This window comes from Vanessa cardui, chromosome W (assembly GCF_905220365.1).
Source record: "Vanessa cardui chromosome W, ilVanCard2.1, whole genome shotgun sequence".
In the NCBI taxonomy this organism is placed as follows: domain Eukaryota; kingdom Metazoa; phylum Arthropoda; class Insecta; order Lepidoptera; family Nymphalidae; genus Vanessa; species Vanessa cardui.
Window position 1 is genome coordinate 9,732,883 of NC_061153.1, and position 24,826 is coordinate 9,757,708.

A 24,826-nucleotide genomic window follows, 5' to 3' on the forward strand; every position below is an offset into this window, starting at 1 on the left:
TTTTCCGGCAATCCTACGCATTAGGCGTCGTCCCGCACTCCTGGAAGACTGCTTTGGTGCATCCGATCCCTAAAAAAGGCAACCGCTCAGATCCGTCCAATTATAGGCCTATAGCCATCACCTCCTTGCTCTCCAAGATAATGGAGTCCCTTATTAACTGCCATCTCCTGCGGTACCTAGAGGAGAATCAGCTGATTAGTGACCGCCAGTACGGTTTCCGTCGGGGTCGCTCAGGCGGTGATCTTCTAGTTTACCTTACTCACAGGTGGGCTGAAGCAGTTGAGAGCAAGGGGGAGGCATTAGCAGCCAGCTTGGACATAGCGAAGGCCTTCGATCGTGTATGGCACAAAGCGCTTCTTTCGAAGCTTCCTTCCTATGGGCTTCCCGGGAAATTATGCAATTGGATTACCAGCTTTTTGGCAGATCGGAGCATCAAGGTCGTTGTCGACGGTGCATGCTCTGACTTAAAATTCGTCAATGCTGGTGTTCCACAAGGCTGCGTTCTATCACCCACTCTGTTTCTTCTGCATATCAATGATTTGTTGCAAATCGGGAACATTCATTGCTATGCAGACGACAGTACCGTTGACACCTTATACACCGGCCGCGCTAATATTTCTCGGGAAAACGTCGAAGAAAACCGGAACAAACTTGTGTCTGAAATCGAGTCTTCGTTAAACGAAGTCTCGAACTGGGGCCGGCTAAATTTAGTCCATTTCAACCCCAAAAAGACGCAAGTTTGCGCGCTAAAAAAACACCATTTGTCGTATCTCCACGATTTGAGAACATCCCGATAGCCGCTACAGGTAATATCGGAATACTTGGCGTTGATATTTCGAGCCTCGTTCAGTTCCGCGGTCAATTGGAAAGCAAAGCCAAATTGGCTTCAAAGAAGCTCGGTGTGCTCAGCAAGGCGAGACAGTATTTCACGTCGGCCCATCGCCTAAAACTTTACAAGGCGCAAATTCGGCCTCACATGGAGTACTGCTCTCACCTCTGGGCGGGTGCTTCCCAGTACCAGCTCCTTCCATTTGACCGCATCCAACGTAGAGCGGCTCGAGTTATCGACGATCAAGCCCTTTCCGATCTCCTTGATCCTTTGGCTTTGCGTAGAGATGTTGGATCACTCTGCATCTTCTACCGAATTTTTCACGGGGAATGTTCCGAGGAATTGTTCGGATTAATCCCGGCTGCTGAATTTCACCTTCGGACATCTCGTCAAAATTCTAAGTTTCACCCGCACCATCTTGATGTCCGAAAATCCACAACAGCGCGATTTCTTAGACATTTTCTGCCTCGCACAACCACTCTGTGGAACCAGCTTTCGCCGGCGGTTTTTCCGAACCGATACGACATGGGAACCTTCAAGAAAAGAGCCTACTCCTTTCTCAAAGGCCGGCAACGCACCTGCAAGCCCCCTGGTGTTGCAGATGTCCATGGGCGGTGGTAGTCACTTTCCATCAGGTGAGCCTCCTGCTCGTTTGCCACCTATTCCATAAAAAAAACCGAGAAGGGCTATTCTACGAACCTACGGGTGTGCGGCTAAGGAGGAGTATCCGAATATCGATACACAGAGAAATGCAGATTTGGTGAGTACCTAGATCTTACTACAGTTGCTCTCCTTCCTATACTTTAATTATCCTTTATTTTAATTTTCCTTAGTGTATTTTTCTACTGTTAATTTCCTCAGTGGTTCTATTACTTTTTCAAAATTAACCCAACCAAAAAATAAAAGAGGAGCTCAACCTGAGAGACTCTTTTATTCGACTCTACATAAGAGGTAGAGACAGACTCTATCAATGAAAACATTAGAGCGACTTAACATATAGTAACTCTACAAAAGTTAGAAAAATATGGAAAACAACAAACCATATCAAACTGTAGCAAAAATTATTTCTAAACAATTCTAAACAAAAGTAATCGTTAAACGGTACCCTAGAGATGAGAACTCTAATATAGTCTCACTCGAAAGCAAAAAGTTGTCTAACTTAACTCTATTCAGAAAATGTGATAAGTATAAGTAATTATCAAACAACTTAACCTTGGAGATGAGGACTCTATATAGCCTCACTCGGAAGCAATGAGCTGTCTAATAAAACTTGTTTCATTTAGAGTAGGAAAATATAAAGTATTACCTTACTCGAAAGATGGAAAATATATATATTTTTTTTAATAAAATGTTGGGTCTACGGAATATACACTAATTGGCATACCAAGAACACCAACCTCAAAATGGTTTCAATTAAAAACAAAAGATATGACTAACGTGGCCGACGCAACTCAATACGACTTTCCGAACACGAGAGCATACAAAAAATAGTTCTAACTGTGACCGACTCGACACCATCAGCTTTTCGAACACAGTTAAATAAAACTTCCAAAAATGGGTGTCTGTGACCGGCTCAACACCACCAGTGTCCCGAGCACAGAACAAACTTACCAAAAAAAATATGTCTGTGACCGGCTCAACTCCACCAGCTTTCCGAGCACATAACAAAATAACCAACAATTGTTTCAAAAATATGTTATTGGAAAATTCTTTTTCTTTTTTTTTAAATGTATAGGCTAGCACTTGACTGTATCACACCTGATGGAAAGTGAGATACAGTCTAAGATGGAGCGCGCTTGCCTAGAAGGTGCCTATTCACTCGGGACTTGAAGGTACCCATATTGTAGGTGGTGGGGAAAACGGAGGTCGGGAGGGTATTCCAGACCTTGGCGGTGCGTATCAGAAACGAGGAAGCAAAACGTTTCGTACATGTCTTAAATACGTCAACGTCAACCAAGTTCGGGTGAAGATCCTTTCGATGCCTCGCAGTTCTTTTGTAAAAAGGTGATGGGGGAACCAAATCAAATAGTTCCTGAGCACACTCGCCGAAATATATCTTGTAGAATACCGACAGACAGGCAACCTTACGACGATGTTCTAAGGTCTGGAGTTTTGTAACCAGTGTCTGGTCGCCAATGAGTCTTCTAGCTCGACGATCCACTGAATCCAAAGTATCAAGTTGGTACTTAGCAGAGCCGTCCCATAAATGGCTGCAGTACTCCATGCACGATCTGACTTGGGCTTGATAAAGAGTCAGAAGCTGTTCTGGTGTGAAGTACTGTTTGACCTTATTGAGGATGCTAAGTTTTTTACCAGCAGTTTTAGCTTTGGATTCAATGTATTGTCCAAAGTTGAGTTTGGATGTTAATGTAACTCCTAGAAGCTCAATACTGTCGGTGATGGGAACAGATAAATTCTGGAAAGTCGGAGTCATGTGGAATGGACTCCGCTTGGCAGAAAACAAACACGCTTGAGTCTTGGCAGGATTAAATTTGACATTGTTATCATCGCCCTAATTCGAAACCTCTTCCAATCTCAAATTGATGCGTTCTACCAAGGCCTCCCTGTGCTCTCGAGTTTCTGTTGCACTAGCTCGGGGACCGGATATGTATCTCTCCGTGACAGTGCTGTCGTCTGCGTACCCAAAGATACCGGGTTTCAGCAGATCGTTTATATGCAGCAGGAAGAGTGTGGCGGAGAGAATTGAACCCTGAGGAACACCGGCATTAATCGCCATTAGATCAGACGAGAAGCCATCTAGGACAACTCGAAACGATCGTCCACTCAGGAAATCTGATATCCAGTTGCAAAGGCCAACAGGTATCCCGTAGCTAGGAAGCTTGCTAAGAAGGCCCGCATGCCAGACCCGGTCGAAAGCCTTGGACACGTCAAGTGAAACGGCTAGCGCTTCACCATACTTGTCCATGGCCTCGCCCCAGATGTGAGTAGCATACACTAAGAGATCTCCTGTTGATCGATTCCGACGAAAGCCGTACTGCTGGTCCGATAGGAGATCGTTGTCTTCGAGGTACGCCTGGAGTTTGTTATTCAATACACGCTCCAAACCTTTGCAAAGTATGCAGGTGATTGCTATGGGTCGGTAGTTGGCCGGGTCGGTACGGCTACTCTTCTTAGGTACTGGTTGTACGTTGGCAATCTTCCAGGCTTTAGGGACTTGAGCGGATTTAAGAGAGAGGCGGTACAAGCGTGTTAAAACAGGGGACAACTCAGGTGCACAATTCCTCAGGACTATTGCTGGAATCCCATCAGGGCCACTGGCCTTATTCACGTTCAAGGTGCGCAGAATTTTTAGGACCTCTCTTTGGCGAATTCGTATCTCTGGCATCATTGAGTCGCAGGGTGGTATATTTGGCGGTGAGGCACTTCCTGCATCGAGACGCGAATTTTCGGCAAACAGGGCCGCTAATAAGTTAGCCTTTTCTGTTGCCGTAAAGGCCAAGGATCCGTTAGGCTTCAGCAGTGGAGGCAGCGATGGACGACAGAAGTTTGTTTCAACCGACTTGGACAGAGACCAGAATGCTTTACTACCACGGGTGTAGGAAGCTAATTTGGCTCCAAGACGTCTAGTTCGGTTGAAACGAGCCTTCTTGAGAACCTTCTTGTAGGACTTGGCAGCAGAGTTAAAGGCTCTCTTCTTAATCGCAATGTCCGGAGTTTTAGTGGTGCGGTCTGTTGCCCACGCTACAAAACGCTGAGTTTTTACGGGCCTCAGCTGTGGCACACTCAGCGTTGTACCACCTAGGGATCTTGCCATCCAGTGATACGTCAGCATATGGAATAAAGAACTCCATAGCCTGACATATCACTTCAGATATGGCTTGTTCGCAGCTCGACGGATCAGTGGAAGAGAAGCATATCTGCCGCCAAGGGTAGGATGCAAAAAAGTGTCGCATCTCGTCCCAGTCTGCCGACTTGTATCGCCACACCCGTCTGGTTCCAGTGGGACCGGAGTCCAGAGGGTGGAAGTTGAAAACCGACCTGATCACACAATGATCAGAAGTGCCCAAGGGAGCTGCAACTGACACTGAAAACCGGTCAGGGTCGGTAGTCAGCAGAAGGTCCAGACAATTAGGTGTATGACCGTCCACGTCCGGTACCCGAGTTGCTTCATGTACCAGCTGAGAGAGGTTTAGGGATATTGCGAATTTGAGCGCCTCTCTCCCGGCGTGGTCGGAGTTCTGGTATGGGAACAGCCATTCTTGGTGGTGAGCGTTGAAATCCCCCAGAAATACCATTTGAGCAGTCGGGTAACGACTTTGGACGGCATCAGCCGTCGCGCTGAGATACTCAAACATCCGAGTTGTCTCCTGGTCACCTTTGTGCGACCTATAGACGCAGGCGTATTCAATCTCCAAACCTGTATCCGATACGCACCACATTACCGAAAAATCGGGCACCTCCAAGTTTCGGAGACGTCGGCAGCAGACGTCATTACGGGCGTACATACAGACCCCAGCACTAGGTTTGAAGTTGTGCTCGAGAGAATATCCGGGATACTGTAAGTACGCTATATCCGCTGGACTGGTGATTTGTGTCTCCGTGAGAAAGAGCAAGTGCGGCATGGCGGTCTCAAGGTGGTGGTGGACCGCAAAGAGATTGGAGTGCAAACCTCGTATATTAGAGAGATGCACTGAAAATGAGAGGTGGTGCAGCCGCTGTGAAACATTCTTCTTGCTTTTTTTATCAGTCATTGATTGTGGGCGTGAATAAGTATGGGGAAATGGAAGTTGTACGAGGTGCCGCATTTTGGACACCGTGACTTTTACCGCAGAGACGGAGATAGTAGACTCAACTGGAGACCGCGGGGACGCCCGAGCCCCCCTGGAAATCGCCACCGGGACCTCTCTCTGGTCGCCAACCAGCACGGTGGAAACCATCCCAGGATTTTTCGCAAGTTGGCGGGGCAGCCTTTCGTAGATGGCGAACCTACTAATTGGGCCCCCTACTAACTGCGGTCGGCCAGCGGTGCACCGTGCTTCGGATCCCGCTGCCCTCCAGATTGAGCCGCCCGGCGTCACTGTGACTACGGTCAGAACCTGTCACCAAATGCAGAGCACAACTATACAGACCCAATCCCCCATGGTAAGCTGCTGCAAACTTCGCACCGGAACACGAAATGCTGCGCGGCAATGTGAATTAAGCCACTTGACAAATCGCTATGGTGGTGCGGCTTTGTTTGCAGGGTGGTAATGCTAGCTACGGCCGGAGCCTCCCACCTAGAATATGTTGCTCGATTAGCACCACCCAGGGGCCACGTGTAGGGTAATGAGGGATGAAACCTGTCATTGGTGATACCTACGGACGTGAGCAACTTTGACCCCCAAATTGGAATATCCAAAACAAAGTCAAGCTGGACTAAAGTCATAGGTAATAATCCAATACGAAGGATTATTTCTATAAAACTTCAACCAAAAATAACTTATTACTAAAATATGTAATAAGGTTCTACACAAATATCAAAAATGTTATGTGCAAACCACACAAACAAAATGTTATATACAAAAGTATAAACACAAAAATATTCAAAAAATATTACAAAAAATGTATAAGATCTTATGAGTCAAAAGAAATATTTGGAAATATTTAAATGAGAATCTAAAATGTCCTAAGTATACTTTAGTAAAATACATTTGTAGAAAGGATATTCAAATAGGAATCCTATCACTCAATCTACTCACAAGTTCAGGGCTAACTCTGTCATACTTCTCGCTCATTCTTCTCTAACAAAGCCCTTTTTATTCCAAATCCAAATATAAATCTACAAATTATTTTAGAATTAATCCAAAACTATATTTTAATAATATCTTTAATATGACAACAACCAACAGTACCATTCTCTAAATCTTTTAATACATAAACATTATTAGAAATCTTCTCTACTATTTCAGATTTGATAAACTTAGGAGCAAGTTTAGCCGAAAAATATTGAGAAGCATTAGACAAGATGAAATTTCTTCTCCAAACTACATCACCTAACTCATAGGAAATGACTTTCGTTCCTTTATTATAATATAAAGCATTCTTTTTATAGGCTTTAAATAAAGATTTGGTTACTAAATCAAAAATTGAACTTAAGGAATCTAAACTTTGGGCATAAGTTCGACGATTACCAAATTCGAGTTCATTTAAATTTCAAAAAAATCAAAAATCAAAATCAAAGTATACTTTATTCAAGTGGGCTTTTACAAGCACTTTTGAATCGTCATTTAACAATTAAGTGAAGCTACCACCGGTTCGGAAAGTAGATTCTACAGAGAAGAACCGGCAAGAAACTCAGTAGTTACTCTTTTTCAACATTTAAAAAAATACAGTCATGTTAGTTAATTTTTAAGTTAATACAATTATTAAATTAATATATCCTGCCTGGAAGTCAACAGGTATTAATTCCACGCTTTTTTATCATCTACAAAATCTTGTATCGAATAATACGCCTTTTTCATCAATGTATTTTTTATAAACGATTTGAATTTATGAGACGGCAAAGTTAAAAATGTCTGTGGAATTTTATTATAGAAATGGATACCTTGCCCCAAGAAAGATTTATTGACTTTGCGGAGTCGGAAACTTGGCGTTATAAGCTTATCCTTACTTCTAGTGCATATAATAGGTTGGGGAAAAAGTTTCTTCGTATTTTATATGAAAATTCAAAAAGTTTTTTTTATAGTTTATTTACATTTGACTAAAGTATGTAGGTGCCATTTTGTTCCATAACTTTTTGCCATCTTGTTGGTAGTGACATGATCCCATTGCTGTAAAAATTTTGGGGCTTCTGATCGAAAAACTGCGACAAGTGGTTTTGGCAGTCCTCTCGTGATGTTAACCTGACACTGCCTAAGGAATTCTACAGAGACCGAAACAGATGAAAATCTGAAGGTGCAAGGTCAGGACTATACGGCGGATGCATTAATACCTCCCAGCCAAACTCTCCTAATTTTTGTTGAGTGGCTAAAGATGTGTGAGGTCTAGCGTTGTCATGGTGAAAAACCACACCCCTTCTGTTGATCAATTCTGGCCGCTTTCTCTCAATTTCTTGCTTCAATCTCATCAATTGTTCGCAATACAGTTCTGAATCGATGGTCTTGCCGGGCGGTAACAGCTCATAATGAATGATGCCCTTCCAATCCCACCATACACACAGCATTACCTTGTTGCGAGTTAATCCGGGTTTTGCCACAGTCTGTGAAGCTTGACCGGCCTTTGACCACGATCTTTTTCGCATGTTCTTGTCGTATGTGATCCACTTTTCATCACCAGTTATCAGCTTCTTCAAAAATGGTTCGGTTTCATTACGTCGTAATAAAGAATCACAAATGAGTACACGGTTCATTAGGTTTCTTTCAGTGAGTTCATGAGGCACCCATATATCGAGCTTTTTTGTGTACCCAGCTTTATTCAAATGAGTCAAAACCGTTTTGTGGTCAATTGCCAGTTCTTTAGCTACATCGTAACTACTAATATGCCGATCTTGCTCCACTTTTTCAAAAATGGCATCAATTTTGTCCGTAACAGGGCGACCAAAGCGAGATGCATCTTTGATATCAAAATTTCCGGCTTGAAAACGCTTAAACCAAACTTGCGCTACTCTCGCAGATACTGCATTAGGTCCATAAACATCACAAATTTTTTTCGCGGCTTGAGTTGAATTTTTACCTTTTTTATACTAAAATTTTAAAATGTATCGAATTTCTTCTTTAGATTCACTCATTTTAACAACAACAAAAACAAATGAAAATCACACAAATTCCTAATTTGAATTTGGAAGTGCCTTCTTTAAAATTAAAACTTTTTAATGATACCAAAACCAGCCAGATAGAAATGGTATAGCCAAAGAGATTTTATTACAAGTTCATACATACTATATGCGAAAAGACTTTTTCCCCAACCTAATACAATGATTATCACTGATTTTATCAAAGTGATCAATGTTACTGTGAACATACATGATATTGTTGTAAATATATTGCGACGCAACAGTGAGTATTCCTACTCTGTTAAAAACATCCCGAAGAGAGTCTCTAGCTCCAAGATTATAAATAAACCGAATTGCTCTCTTTTGTAAAATAAAGACAGATTCAATGTCTGCAGCGTTACCCCAAAGTAATATGCCATATGACATAATACTGTGAAAATAACCAAAATAAACTAAACGAGCGGTATCAATATCAGTTACTTGTCTAACTTTTCTAACCGCGTATGCTGCGGAGCTGAGTCTCCCTGTTAGGGACGACAAATGGGGACTCCACTGAAGGCTGGAATCCAATTCTATTCCCAAGAACACGGTAGTATCGGCTACATCAAGCGGGCCACCGTTTAAAGATATATTATAATTTTGCTTTCTAACATTGGGTAGGGTAAAAACTACACATTTTGTTTTTTGAGTATACTAGAAATAGAAAGGGACCCAAAATTGAACATTGTGGAACACCCATTTTTAGCGTAGATCCAGTAGACTTTATTCCATTAATGAAAACTTGCTGGATTTTTTGACTTAAATATGAAGCAATGAGATCAATAGCCCTACCTTTAACGCCGTAATATTTGAGCTTATAAAGAAGCGTCTCGTGTTCTACACAATCAAATGCTTTAGATAAATCACAGAATACTCCAATAGCATTCTGTGATTTCTCCCAAGCATCGTAAATATGCTTAAGAAGCGCAATTCCCGCATCAGTTGTTGATCGACCTCTTGTAAAACCAAATTGCTCACTATGAAAAATTTTATTTGTACCAAAATGGATAAGAAGTTGATTTAAAATCATTTTTTCGAAAATTTTACTTAAAGATGGGAGTATTGAAATAGGCCTGTAATTACTGGGATAGCTCCTATTTCCATTCTTAAAAAGTGGTAAGACTTTACTACATTTTAACAAGTCAGGAAATGAACCCGTGTCCAAACTCTTGTTAAAAATTACTGCTATATACGGAGCAATATCGTGTATGATGTTATTTATGAATTTTACCGAAATGCCCCATACGTCGTCAGTTTTTTTTAATATTGAGTGTTTTAAATACTTTTATAACATCTATTGCAGAAACTGTTTCAAAAGAAAAATCAATAACGCATTTAGAAACATGCTTATTTAATAATCTAGCTGCATCTAATGTAGATGATTTTAAATGAGATGTTATTTTATTAGGTATGTTATCAAAAAATATTTCAAATAAATTTGCAACTTCCAAATCAGAATTTGCGTATTTACTGCCTGTGTTTAATTTGATAGGTATACTTTCCTTTTTAGGTTTTCCACTAACACTTCCAATAATGTCCCAAGTGGCCTTTATTCTATTATCGGAAGTTAAAATTTTGTTCTTTATGTATAAATACTTAGCATAAATACATACTGTTTTAAATATTTTGGAATATTTATTGACATATCCTAGAAAGGCTTCGTTTTGATTCCACTGCTTCATACCATATAGGTCGTTTAATTTATTTCTACTTTTATATATACCAATAGTAGCCCAGTCACTAAACTTCAATTTTGTATTATTATAAAATGATTTCATTTTGAATATTTTATTAAATTCTATTAATATTAATTCAAAAAATGAATTATAAAGTTCATTGGGATCTTGTGTCGTTAGATCTAAATAAGCTAATTTACACGCCACAATATCTTTAAAACAGTTTACTTTATGAGCCGTTATTGGCCTGTACATTATTTTTTTGAATGAATAATTTCTTTGTGTTCTAAAGAAAACTTCTGACCACAGTGATCAGAAGTTAAATTATTTATAATTGAAAATTCATATATTTCACAGTCACAAAACACATTGTCAATACACGTAGAAGTATCGTTGGTTATTCGTGTTGGTTCATTAACTCGGTGCGTTAAATTAAATGACCTAAAAAATGTGACTAATCGAACACTCAGCGAAGTAGCTTTTAATAAGTCTACGTTAAAGTCGCCACATACAATTATATATTTATTACTTTCGCTTATCTTTTTAAGAATATCCTCCATTGTGGTCTCAAATAAGCCAAAATCTCCCGATGGGGGCCGGTACACGCATACTACAATGTACTGCGGAAATTCCACGCAGGATAATTCGATAGTACGTTCGACAGAGAGAGCCACAATATCTTTTCGAGATTTACAAATGATATCATTCCGTACTAATATTAATGAGCCACGGCGAATAGCATTCCCTCTTACGAATGTACTTGACAATTTAAAGTTTGGGATATTAAATATGTCAAAACTTTTAATCCAATGCTCTGTGAAACAAAATACATGAGTTTTGTAATTTTCTGAAAATAATTCTATTTCATGATCTTTGCCACCTATGCCCTGTATATTTTGATGTATAATATTTAAGTAAGAGGGCATAGGTTTTGTCATTTTATTCGGTTTAAACTATGAATTTTAATATCCTTACTTTCGTATTTGTAAATGAATTACTGAAACGATGTAAAGAAGCATCAATTATGACTTCACGACCAAACATAAGAAAATTGGGAGTAAATTCAGTAGCTCAATTAATACTGCTATTCAAAGCTAATTGATCATCATCATCATCATCATCATCATCAACAGCCTATTTTTGTCCACTGCTGGACATAGGCCTCTCCCAGTGCACGCCACTGTGGTCTTTCTCCGGCTACTCGCATCCAGCTCCTGCCTGCCGCCTTGCGTATATCGTCACTCCACCGTGCCTGAGGACGTCCTACACTACGTTTGCCGAGACGCGGTCTCCACTCTAGAACACGTTTTCCCCAACGGTTGTCGGTTCTACGACAAATATGACCAGCCCACTGCCACTTCAGCTTACTAATCCGGTGGGCTATGTCGATGACTTTGGTTCTTTGACGGATCACCTCATTTCTGATGCGATCCCTCAAAGAAACGCCGAGCATAGCCCTTTCCATAGCACGCTGAGCGACTTTAAGCTGGTGGACCAGCCTTGTCGTGAGTGTCCACGTTTCGGCTCCGTATGTCATGACGGGTAGGACGCACTGATTGAAGGCTTTCGTCTTAAGGCACTGTGGGATCGACGATGTTAAGATTCGACGTAACTTCCCAAACGCTGCCCAACCCAGCTGAATTCTTCTATTCACCTCGTCCTCAAGGTTGTTTCTACCTAGAGGTAGACATATTTTTGAACAACTTCGAGGACGGTACCGTTTATCGTAGTCGGTTCCGGTAGAACATGTTCATTGAACATGATCTTGGTTTTATCCAAGTTCATCCGTAGGCCGATACGCATAGAAGAATCAGCCAGCTCGTTCAGCATTTGTTGTAGGTCCTGCAGCGTTTCTGCCACGATGACGATGTCGTCTGCGAATCTCAAGTGAGAGATGTATTCGCCATTGATGTTAATGCCACGTCCTTTCCAGTTCAGCGTCTTGAACATATCCTCCATTGCATTAGTGAACAATTTGGGGGAAATAACGTCCCCTTGTCTCACTCCTCGATGCAATGGTATGGGATTCGTTTGCTGATTCTGTACTCGGACGGACATGGTGGCAGCTTCCTAGAGACATCTCATCACTTGGATGTATCGCCAATCAACTTGACAACGCTGCAGGGACTCCAGAACAGCCCAGATTTCAACCGAGTCAAAGGCCTTCTCATAGTCCACGAATGCAAGACACAGGGGCCGATTATACTCATGGGACTTCTGTATAATCTGCCGCACTGTATGGATGTGGTCTATGGTGCCGTATCCGGTCCGAAACCCGGCCTGCTCCGGGGGTTGGAATTCGTCGAATCTTTGCGCAAGACGGTTCGTGATCACTCTTGAAAACAGCTTATAGACGTGGCTCAGTAGGGATATGGGACGATAGTTCTTCAGCAGGGTTTTGTCTCCCTTTTTGAAGAACAGGACGACCACTCCTACTCCACGCCTCCGGAGTTCTCCCTTCGAAGAGGACAGAGTTAAAAAGCGTCTGAAGTTGCCTAAGTACCGGTTTACCTCCCGCTTTTAATAGCTCTTTAGTAACGCCGTCCTCTCCAGGGGCTTTTCCATTTTTAAGCTGCAAGTTTCTACCGTTTTATGATAACGTTCAACTGGATTATTCTGAGGTGTATATAATATGTTATAAAATATTTTACTAATATTAAAACTTTTCAAAAATTGTACAAAATGTTTAGAAGTAAATTGAGTACCATTATTACAAATTATGATTTTCGGACAGCCAAATTTAAGAAAAATATCCTTTTCTAAAAATCTACATATGGATTTTGTGGGAGCATTACTTAATGAATTTAACCAACAATACTTAGAAAATACATCTAATACTGTGCAAATATATCTGTGTCCAGAACATGATTTTGGCAATGGACCAACTATATCAATAGATAGCATAACCATAGGTTGAGAAACGATTTTTTGATTCGTCATAATACCAAAAGGTGGAGCATTTGAGTGCTTATAAGCTTTACAATTTTCACAATTTGAAATATAATCTTTTACGTCTTTAAACATATTAGGCCAATAATAGTGAATTTTTAACTTATTTAAAGTTTTATGAATACCTAAGTGCCTTGAATCTAATGAATCATGATTATTACGAATAGTATCTATTACACTTTCTTTTGGAATAACAATTTTCCGTGCTAAATTACTTTGTAATTGAAATTTGGGCTTACAAAATCTATAAAGAACTTTGTTTTCAACTCTATAATTTTTATATCTTAAGGGAAATTTTTGACATCCTATAAATATATTTTTATACCATGGATCTTCAATATCTATATCAGGATGAATTATTTCTGAAGGAACATCAATAGCATTAATTTGAATACGAGATAAAGTATCAGGTACAACATGTAAATTAACTTTTTTATGAATTATATTAAAAGTAAATTGAGATATACGAGCAGCCCAACGCGCTAAGCGTCCGCTTGGATTATTTAAGCGTAATAACCACTTTAAACTAGCATGATCTGTTATCACAGTAAATTCCATACCTTCAATATACGGTTTAAATTGTTCGATAGAATCTAATATAGCAAGAAGTTCTTTTTCAGTAGTACTAAGTATAATTAATTTCACATTTATTAAATGTTCTAGAATAAAATGCAACCGGATGTTGATTATCTTCATCATCTTTTTGACATAAAACACTACCAATAGCATAAGAGCTAGCATCACAATGCAGGAAAAATGATTTGTTAAAATCTGGACAAATTAGTACAGGAGCTGTTAATATTGCTTGTTTAAGTTTTACAAAAGAGTTTTCGCGATCTGACTTCCATTCTACGGCACGTTTACTATTTCGACTACCGCGAGTTAGATTAGTTAAAGCGTAGCAATATCAGCAAATTTTTCTATGAATCTATGATAATAAGAACACATACCAAGAAAACTATGTACTTGTTTTACGGTTGTAGGACGAGGAAAATTTTCTATTATAGACAACTTAGAAGGATCTGTATGTAAACCATTGCTATCGACAACGTAGCCTAAATAACATAGACGTTCTTTACAAAATTCACATTTTTTCAAATTAATAGTTAAACCAGCATCTTTTAATTTATGATAAATTTTACTTAAAAGAGTCAAATGAGTTTGTCAAAAATCACTCGAGATAGCTATTAAATCATCTAAATATACAAAAACATTAGAATCGAATTCTACACCAAAAAATTTGTCTACTAATCTTTGTAGTTCAGCGGGAGCATTTGTTAAACCGAAGGGCATACGAACGAATTCGAATAATCCCTTTCCAGGAATTACGAAAGCAGTCTTCTCTCTGGAAGATGCTCCTAAAGGAATTTGCAAAAAAGCTTTAGACAAATCAATTGAATCTGTGTTCTTTAGCGAGGATCTGTGGTTTATCGAATCGAATAAAATGGTTAGGTAAATCCAAAGCATGTTCACAGACTGCAGACTTTGAAGAACGCCTATTTTTGACATCTCCTATGTGTTCATTGACCCTGGTACCGATTCTCCTCTTTGTTTGGCCTATGTAAGATAAACCACACTCACATTCGAGTTTATATACTCCCGCAGTTTGTAAAGGAATATTACTCTTGATAGGTCTCAAGAACTGGCTCACTTTCTTATGAGGTTTGTAAACGGTTTTAATCGAAGCTCGCTTCAAGATGTTGCCAATCCTGTCTGTAACTCCCTTCACATATGGTAGAAATGCAGGTTGTCGCTCAACTGTGGGTGGTTTGATACGGCTTCTGCGATGCTGACGAGGCACGGGCAGCTTGTTCTGGTAGAGTGCAAGCTTGACCTGACGTAGCTCGTCCTCTAGGTGTTCAGCATCGCAGAGATGGTGGGCTCTCTGAAACAAAGATTTGCCAACGGTAGCTAACTGACTAGGGTGGTGGTGCGAGTCACCATTGAGGTATTTGTTGGTGTGTGTGGGTTTCCTATAAACTGTGTGACTTAATGTATTGTCAGGATTCTTGATAATAAGGATGTCAAGGAAAGCTAAAGAATTATTTGCCTCTAATTCCATAGTAAATTGAATGTTTTTATTTATAGAATTGAGCCAATCTATATGTTGGTGTATCAAATTGGCTTACCATAGGACGCAGCGGAGCACCAGTTTTATGGATCTTAGGTAACCCATACAGTTTTGGTGGCTCAACACATAGCAAGGATATTATCACCCCTCCGAGGACACACTGCGGCGTATGTCAAGGATACAGTCAGCGCCTTCTGCGTGCAACCGGAACGTTACTCAAGATACCAATTGAGAAATCGTTGGCGGTAGTTGTAAATAATATTTCCTTTGTTCTTCATATAGACAAATGTCACCTTAGTCTACCCGTGACCACGAACGCTGTAAAGTGCTCGAAACGTCGGGATGTTAAAAATAATTAATATACGCGATTCAAATCCGTTATAGCTAGTTTTATTTCAACACCAAGGAGATTTAGAAGGTTGAATAATACCATCTAGAATTATATCTGGAGTTAGTGAAGGAACTACCATGAATTCTACAATGCGAGTTACATTGTCACAAGTAATTGGAATATCTATAGTACCTAAAACGTCTTGTGAGCTGTGATCAAGCTTTATAACTACTAGTCTTAAGTTTGAATCCTAAATTGAGAAATTGCAAGTGACTATTACAACCTAGCACGCTTTTATCAGCACCACTGTCTAATAAACCTGTAAATGATTTACCACAAACTTGAAATTTTAAAAATGGGCGTGTGTCGCTATTTTTAGTAAACAAAATGGGAGCAAATTTATTCATAGAGAAAAATAATTTTCAATAATTACACTAATTAGAGAAGTCTTCACGAATTTCAGAAGCATTGGGTCTAGAAATTTTAGTATTTGTCAAATCAACTGATTCTTTATTAAGGACCTGTGTCTGACAAAACCTTACTCGTTTTTTGAAAGGGTACAATTATTGAAAAATTTAGTGATAACATTTAATTTACCACATTTAAAACATATAGTGCCTGGAATTTTTTTACACTTTTTATAAGTATGTCCAATTTCTTTACATTTTAAACAAGTTAATGTTTGAACTAAATTAATATGCTTAATCTCGAAATCTGAGTTATTATAACTATGTTTATTATTTAATATTCGAAATTCATCAATCTGTTTTGAAAGTTTTACTAAATCATCAATAGAATTTATTGAACGACCTACCAAATGAATAGAGTAGCTGGGCATCATGTTATGTTTCAATATTTCTAATATAGTAAGTTCAGATAAGGGATAAGTTAGTCTATTTGACATATCTACAATTTCAATAATAAAATCTGATAAAGTTTCAGTTTGTTTTTGTTTTCTAATTCTTAAATTGTATTCAAGTTGATAATCAAAATCTAGTTTGTCAAAATGCTTTAATAATTCTACTTAAAGATGTTTCCAAGAATTAAGTGAACTACGTATAGATCTAAACTACTTAAGAGCAATGTCCGTAACTACTTCAGTAAAGGATGGCAATATTTGGTCATCACTAATATCTCAACTCAAACAGTATTCTTCAAATGTTAACAAAAATTCACGTATGCACGTTTTACCATTAAATTTATATTTAAACTTAGACAAATCTACTCGTTTATAGTATTGAGGTTGTTTATTATTCATAGATAAAGTGTTGCTAAATAAAAAATTGTGGCATGTCTGCCGACAAGTCTACTAAATCATTAGAAGCAGAAGGCTTCGCCTGAGAAATGTTTGTTTCTAACATCTAAGAATCTTCTACATTAATTATATTAGGAGTTAATTTTTTGTCACCACTATCATCAATAGATGGTTTATGAGTTAATTCATCTCTGTCAGTCATGGTTATGTCCTAGAATAGAATTGATAATGGAACGAAAAGCTTTACTTCAAAACATAAAAAAGTTATAAACTTGGCATTCAAATTACATAAATACTTAACATTAGTATTTAGTACAAAATGATTCTAACAAGAATTATACATATTTAAATACATAGTACATATTAAATGCTTTGCAAGAGCTTTAATTGTAATTCAGGTACCTGTTCGGGCGCCAGTTGTAATATAAAATTGAAGGGAGGCCAATTGTAATGTATAATTGGCTAAAAATAAATTAAAATTGAAAAATATTAATTTTCTTCGAGGCAAACAAAAAATTCGGTAGAGCTGGACAAGGTTTTTAAATTAAACAAATCCTCGAAACAAAGTGCTTCGGAAGTCAGTTAAATAACCCTTCAACATTACAAGTAGATTTACAGAAAAGGCAAATCTATGTTATAAATTAATTTATTCCAAAAGAATAATATATAAAAATAATTTTAACAATAGTAAAGTCTTAAATTTAAAGAGTTACAAAATCGGGCGCCTGGATGTTTACATCCATTTAAAATACACTAAATTTAATTCAATATTATAAATTGTAAATTTTTCAAAGTTGACAAAAAATATTTTAAAGTTAGACTAGATGACTAGACTAGTTAGACTTATGTAATTAAAAGTTTCTCCAAAAAATATTCAAATATAAATTATTAGGATTAAGTGTAAATAAAGTTACAACAATGCATAAAGATTATTTTAAAAAAAGTTTAAATGCCTAATTTTTCATAAGGTATAAATGTACCACGAGGCGACAAATATCCAAATTAATTTTTGTAATCCGACATGGATTTACTTCCAATTCTTTAAATTAAGACATATCGTGCCTTAAAACTTCAATTTTCATCAATTTCAACAAATTCAATAATTTAAACCAAATAAAAGTTACAAAAACTTTGAAAATAATTTAGCGTCACATTACGACTTAAAAAGCGGAAGGAAAGGGAGGTCTTAGACAAATGTCAAAGATCATCTCAAAGATAATATAAAGATAATAAATCACAATTAGGTCAGGAACGCATAATGCATAAAAAGTGCATTTTTATTTTAAATGTCAAATTTAGCGGTATTTTTAAATTACGCATTAACATAGCCTTAGAAATGATTGTCAAAGTCAAATGACAGATGACATCCGATAACCTATGTTAGAAATTTAATATTTTTTTAATTACAAATATATAAAAGATGATAGACTAACTCTAATAAAACAACAAGTAGCCGATGAATTACGTTTTATGCATATTCTAATAGAAGACACAGAAAACGAACAGTTTCAAGTAAGAGAACAAAGCAACATTACTAATATAGATGAATCCAACTCTACACTAAAATCCAACTTATTAATTAACTCGCAATCTAGAAATATACAAAACACTACATTTACAAGCACTTGTTACACATGACATGCACGCTGCATCAGCATGCTTGCCTAATGCACACGGCACCTACGACCTACATAGACTCCACGTTTTACAAGCGCAGCAACTACAAGCAGCATTGACGTCAATCATTGACGTCAATCGAAAATTTCCTTCGAAGCCTAAAATGTGGAAGCGCAACTCTTGGTACAAACATCGACCAATTGGCATTAATTAAATTTAGTCATAGTCAATACATTAATTTTAAATTTAATTTGCATTTTCTTTGGATCCTCCGGTTGCACCCAACGTAATTGGCGCAGTCGGTAGGATAGTCCAGTAAATTCAGTGAATCGATCACCGAGAAGGGCTATTCTACGAACCTACGGGTGTGCGGCTAAGGAGGAGTATCCGAATATCGATACACAGAGAAATGCAGATTTGGTGAGTACCTAGATCTTACTAGAGTTGCTCTCCTTCCTATACTTTAATTATCCTTTATTTTAATTTTCCTTAGTGTATTTTTCTACTGTTAATTTCCTCAGTGGTTCTATTAATTTTTCAAAATTTTTCACCCACGTAAATCACAGACCTCTGGGTCAAATAATATTAACAGAATCTCGCAAATCGATGCGAATAGGAATTTAGAGAGTATTTTAGAAAATAGTGATAGGGTAGAATCTAGTAATTTAATTTTTGAGTGTAATTTATTTTCAAAAATGAGCGTTGATTTGGTAGATCAAGTCTATAAGGCCTTACGCCTTTTACCCGAGTTCGACGGGAACCCGAATGTGCTCACGCGTTTTGTTCATTTATGCGACCAACTGGTTACGCAATTTGTTCGGGCGGAGCCAGGTTTTGAGCTTAGCAACTTAGCCTTATTAAACGGCATTTTAAATAAAATTACCGGACATGCTGCACGCACAATTTATTCAAACGGCATCCCTGAAACCTGGCAGGGTATAAGAAATGCTTTAATCAATAATTTCTCGGACCAACGAGATGAGACCGCTTTATACAACGATTTGGCTTTGCTTACTCAGAAACATTTAACACCGCAAGAGTTCTATGAGAAGTGTCAAAGTTTATTCAGTACGATAATGACGTATGTGACTTTACACGAGTCTATACCTACCACTATCGAGGCAAAACGCGCTCTATACAAAAAGTTAACCCTACAAGCATATGTTCGGGGTCTTAAAGAACCATTAGGCTCATGTATTAGGTATATGCGACCCGGGAAAATTGAAAAGGCTCTTGAGTTTGTTCATGAGGAAGTTAACACCTTGTACCTACAGCAGCGTAACGACCAGTTACCGGAGCGCAGAGCTGTGCAGTCCACGTCTTCCTTTAACCCTAATAATATTCAAGGTAAGTTATTTAATTTGCCTGCGCAGCGACCTTTTACTTTTCCAAATCTATTAAATCAGCCCGGTCAATCGAAACCTTTTTATCAGCCACAACCGCCAAGGCCAATGCAAGCTTGGAGACCCCAAGTGCCTTTTAACCGCGGTCCCTCGCGAACCCAACAAATGTTCAGCGCACCCCCGCCTAACTATAGGCCACAGAGTAACGTGTTCCGAGTGCCTCAACAAAAGCCAGGTTACACGCCCCTTAATAACGGCTCTAAGCCTATGAGTGGTGTAAACCATTTTGTTCCTAAGCCTATGCCTAGGCCCCTGACAGAACATGACTGGACGAAACACGGAAATCCGCCCCCGTCTAATTACTTCAATTCTAGAGAGATGAATGTGAACGAAGTTGATAGCTATGACTATTATGAATACCCCGACTATGCCTATGACAGTTATTACGATCAGTCGTACCCCGAACCTTGCATCTACGAGCCTGTATATGAGCCTTCAGCTTATTACACTGATATTGTCCCCGCGTACGTAGAGGAACATCAGGACGCGCCCGAAGATACATCCGCTGTAGATCAGGATTTTCAGTTAGCCCCGAAGTCAGACAAGCCAAAATAGAGATTAACTTACAAACTCAGAGACAACTTCCTTATATTCAGATTAGTAATCCACCTATTAAATTATTAGTAGATACCGGCGTGAATCAGTCGTTTATTAGCCCCGAAATAGTAGACAGATTTTACCCTCATATTCACTGTAACTATGACCCCTTTGAAGTAACTAACATCCACGCAACAACCCGTAATGACTACTCCATAACCTTACCCTGCTTCCCAGAGTTCAACGAAACTTGTGACATCACTCTTTTCATTTATAAATTCCATAATTATTTTGACGGTTTAATTGGTTTGGACTTGCTAGAAAAGTTAGAGTCAAATATAGATTTAAAAAATAAAGTTCTCGTTACACGTCATTCGTCTAACCCTTTGAACATGTACGATTCGCGGAATTGCAATTTATATGAGGATATAATAGCCGCTAATAGTTCCAAATTAGCCCGAGTACCTATTAACTTTCATGACGGCGATGTAATAATTTCGAAACAAATAATATCTAATTGCACTATTCGCGACTGCGTTACCTCCGTTAAGAATAACCGCGGCATTATAGAAATTACTAACCCTACAAAACATGATGTAGTATTCTCAATGGATAGACCAGTTTGTGCCGAACTTATTAATGAGCAGTGCATGCGTACCAATCAACTTAGCGATCGCGTATCAAAAGTACTCTCGAAATTACGTACTGACCACCTGAATCCTGAAGAACGAGCTAACTTAGAGTCTCTTTGTGCACAATATGCGGACGTTTTCTATATAGACGGTGAACCTCTAACCTTCACCAATCAAATTAAACATAGTATTCGTACCACGGATGAATCACCTGTCTATACTAAGACCTATAGATACCCTTTCGTTCACAGACAGGAGGTTCAAGATCAAATAACCAAAATGTTAGATCAAGGGATAATCCGCCCTTCACAATCAGCCTGGAGCTCCCCCATCTGGGTAGTTCCCAAGAAAGCTGACGCATCTGGTAAAGTCAAATGGCGCATAGTCATTGACTTTCGTAAAGTTAATGAAAAGACGATTGACGATAAGTACCCGATCCCTAATATCAATGACATCTTAGATAAGCTCGGTAACTGCCATTATTTTACAACGTTAGACCTTGCCAGCGGATTTTATCAAGTTGAAATGCACCCAGCCGATATTCACAAAACGGCTTTTAATGTAAATCATGGACACTTTGAATTTTTACGTATGCCCATGGGTCTTAAGAATTCACCATCCACGTTCCAACGTGTGATGGATAACGTCCTTAGAGACCTTCAAAATATCATTTGTCTCGTTTATCTTGATGATATAATCGTTTTTAGTGTGTCCTTGCAGGAACATATGGTAAATTTAGAGAGAGTCTTCAAAAGACTTAGGGAATCGAACTTTAAGATTCAGATGAATAAGTCTGATTTTTTGAAGCTAGAAACCCCGTACTTAGGCCACGTAATAAGTAAGGACGGCATTAAGCCTAACCCTGACAAGATCGCCGCCATCCAGAAATTTCCTATTCCTAAGACAGCCACCGAGATAAAACGTTTTCTTGGATTATTAGGGTATTATAGAAAGTTTATTCCAGACTTTGCGCGCATTGTAAAACCTATGACGCAATGTCTTAAAAAAGGTTCTAAGATCACCTTTAATGACCCTAAGTACATTGACTGTTTTGAAAAGTGTAAATCACTACTGACTAATGACCCTATCTTGCAGTACCCAGACTTTTCTAAGGACTTTGTACTAACGACTGACGCATCTAACTTTGCCATAGGTGCTGTCCTTTCCCAAGGACCCATAGGACACGACAAGCCCATTGCCTACGCCTCTAGGACCTTAAATTCTACTGAAATTAATTATAGTGTAATTGAGAAAGAGTTATTAGCTATGGTGTGGGCTACTAAATACTTTCGTCCATACTTATTTGGGAGAAAGTTCAAAATAGTTACAGATCATAAACCCCTGCAATGGGTTATGAGCCTTAAAGAGCCAGGTTCCAGACTCACCCGATGGAGACTTAAGTTGAGCGAATATAACTTTACTACAGTATACAAGCAAGGCAAACAGAACACCAACGCCGACGCTTTGTCCCGCATTGAAATTAACAACGAGGACGCTATGTCTATTGCAGTAAATGTATCTGAAAAGTCTCACTCAGCAGTAGGTTCTGAAACCCTAACAGCCTACTGACAACTCTGACACAGAGACTATACATACTAGTAAGGGATCCCCTATTCTGGAAGTCCCAATAACCGATGACCCCTTAAATAGGTTCAGTAGACAAATCTGTTTTGTACTTGTAGGTGACATTAAGAAACGACCGACAGTAACTAAGCCCTTTGAAACACATACCCGAACGACCATTCAACTCTCTGAATCTAACTTGACCAATGACGTAATAAATGCAGTAAAAGAATATGTGAACCCTAAAGTGAAAACCGGTATAATAATTCATCCCCCTCTTGCCATGTACAATATCATTCCCATAATTCAGGATAACTTTAAGAGCTCTTCCTTGAACATGGTCTTAACTAAAGTAGAATTAGAGAACGTAAAAGATTACTTACGTCAACAAGATATTATCAAAAAATATCACGAAGGTAAAACCAACCATCGTGGTATAACCGAGTGCTATTTAGCCTTATCATCTAAATACTACTGGCCTAAGATGAAAGAATACATCTCTAAGTACATAAATGAATGTACTATCTGTGGCCAGGCTAAATACGACCGTCATCCTATTAAGCAGAGATTTAACATAGTTCCACCCCGTAGTAAACCCTTCGAAATTGTTCACTTAGACCTTTTTACAGCTCAAACTGAGAAATTCGTAACCATCGTAGACGCTTTCTCAAAGTACGCTCAAGCATATCATCTCAGAGATAGCACCGCTCTAAGTGTAGTACAAGCCCTACTCGTATTCTGTACCCACCACGGGGTCCCATTAACGATTGTTACGGACGGAGGCCCTGAATTCTCTAATCAGATTTTCTTAGAATTTTGTCGAGTTCATAAGGTAATGCATCATAAAATACTTGCACATTCCCCTAATGACAATGGCATTGTAGAGAGATTTCATTCTACAATCCTTGAACATCTTAGAATACTAAAGTTAGAGAAACGAAATGAACCGGTAGTTAATCTCATGCCTTATGCTATCCTAGCGTATAATAGTTCTATCCATAGTTTTACCAGATGTAGACCTTTAGACTTGATAACTGGACATTTCGACCCTCGAGACCCAATAGACATTGACTTAACCGAACACTTATTTCAACAATACTCTCAAGACTATAGGAAACGCATGAGTCAGGTATACGACCTTATCAACCAGACCTCCCTACATGACCGGACACAACTGACTGAAAATCGTAATAAAGATAGAGAACCCGAGAAAAGCTACACCCCTGACCAACAAGTCTTTGTACGCAATCCTATGGCATCCCGACAGAAGTTAGCCCCGCGATATACACAGGACAGTGTACTCGCAGATCTTCCAATTCACATCTATACGAAGAAAAAACGCGGTCCTGTAGCTAAATCTCGCCTTAAGCGAAGTCCTAAGAATTCTACCTTGTTACAGGATGATACTTTAGCTGACGACTCTACATCCGACCCGAGGACAGGAGATAACAATTGACTCACTTGACAATGGACCCGGACTACTTCCTTTTAAATTAGGAACAGCTAAGATTGTCTCTCATTACCACTCTTTCCTGAGCCACATAGATTTAGAAAAAATTAGTTTCCAACTTGATTTAGTAAAAACCCAGATGGCTGAATCACGACCCTTGCTTAATAATAAAACATTATCTCTCTTTGACCCTCACCTAGAACATCTCGATAGTAAAATTACCTTAATCAGTAATAAAATTAGTATGTTTGAATCATCTCGTAGTAAAAGAGGTCTCATTGACAGCTTAGGCTCCGTAATAAAATCAATTTCCGGTAATTTAGATTACACTGACGCACTTAAATATGAAAATGCTATAAAAACCATGCGTAATAATGAGCACACGCTAGAATTAGAGATCAATAATCATGTTAGTTTAAATAGAAAATTCATTTCACAAAGCTCTCAGATAATAAGTAATATAATCTCGAATCAGGATAAGATGAACAAAGCCTTGAATTTAATCTTAAACATTAACGATGCCAGAGATAGAGATTTAATTAGGTACGCTCACATAGCACAACATTTATTAATCCTAGGAGATAATATAGGAGATCTTTATGAAGAGTTACAGAATTTAGAGAACACCTTAACTTTTATTCGTGCATCGAGCACCCCGTACTCTCTATTTAGTTTAGATTAAATTAAGGATATGTTAAGTAAATTAAGGATTTTATATTCTAATAATGAGGTCCTTAACATAGAATGTAAGTACTTTTATGAA

At 38.5% G+C, this 24,826-nt stretch overlaps 3 protein-coding genes across 3 annotated transcripts; 1 reads left to right on the forward strand and 2 right to left on the reverse strand.

The window, feature by feature from the left end:
• Positions 1-751: 751 nt before the first annotated feature.
• LOC124542416 lies at positions 752-1,438 on the forward strand (the record flags this gene model as incomplete). Its single annotated transcript, XM_047120368.1, has 1 exon — positions 752-1,438. A coding segment is annotated over one exon (687 nt), but the record flags the coding sequence as incomplete, so codon positions are not given.
• A 1,171-nt stretch (positions 1,439-2,609) lies between these two features.
• LOC124542575 lies at positions 2,610-3,263 on the reverse strand. Its single transcript, XM_047120511.1, has one exon. It carries the CDS (start codon positions 3,261-3,263, stop codon positions 2,610-2,612), a length of 654 nt encoding a protein of 217 aa, XP_046976467.1.
• Positions 3,264-3,341: 78 nt separating this feature from the next.
• LOC124542576 lies at positions 3,342-6,564 on the reverse strand. Its single transcript, XM_047120512.1, has 3 exons — positions 6,529-6,564; positions 4,602-5,886; positions 3,342-4,519 (listed from the first exon to the last, which is right to left on the reverse strand). Exons 1-3 carry the CDS (start codon positions 6,562-6,564, stop codon positions 3,342-3,344), a joined length of 2,499 nt encoding a protein of 832 aa, XP_046976468.1.
• Between the last annotated feature and the right edge of the window lie 18,262 nt (positions 6,565-24,826).

Excerpts from the sequence above, each read along its gene's own strand:
- LOC124542575 (XM_047120511.1), bottom strand. The coding sequence starts at position 3,263 with ATGACTCCGACTTTCCAGAATTTATCTGTTCCCATCACCGACAGTATT.
- LOC124542576 (XM_047120512.1), bottom strand. The coding sequence starts at position 6,564 with ATGAGCGAGAAGTATGACAGAGTTAGCCCTGAACTT. Across the intron at positions 5,887-6,528 it reads ACAGAGTTAGCCCTGAACTT|GTTCTGACCGTAGTCACAGT; the intron begins GTGAGTAGATTG and ends ATTTGGTGACAG. Across the intron at positions 4,520-4,601 it reads TGCTGACGTATCACTGGATG|ACCGCACCACTAAAACTCCG; the intron begins GCAAGATCCCTA and ends CGTGGGCAACAG.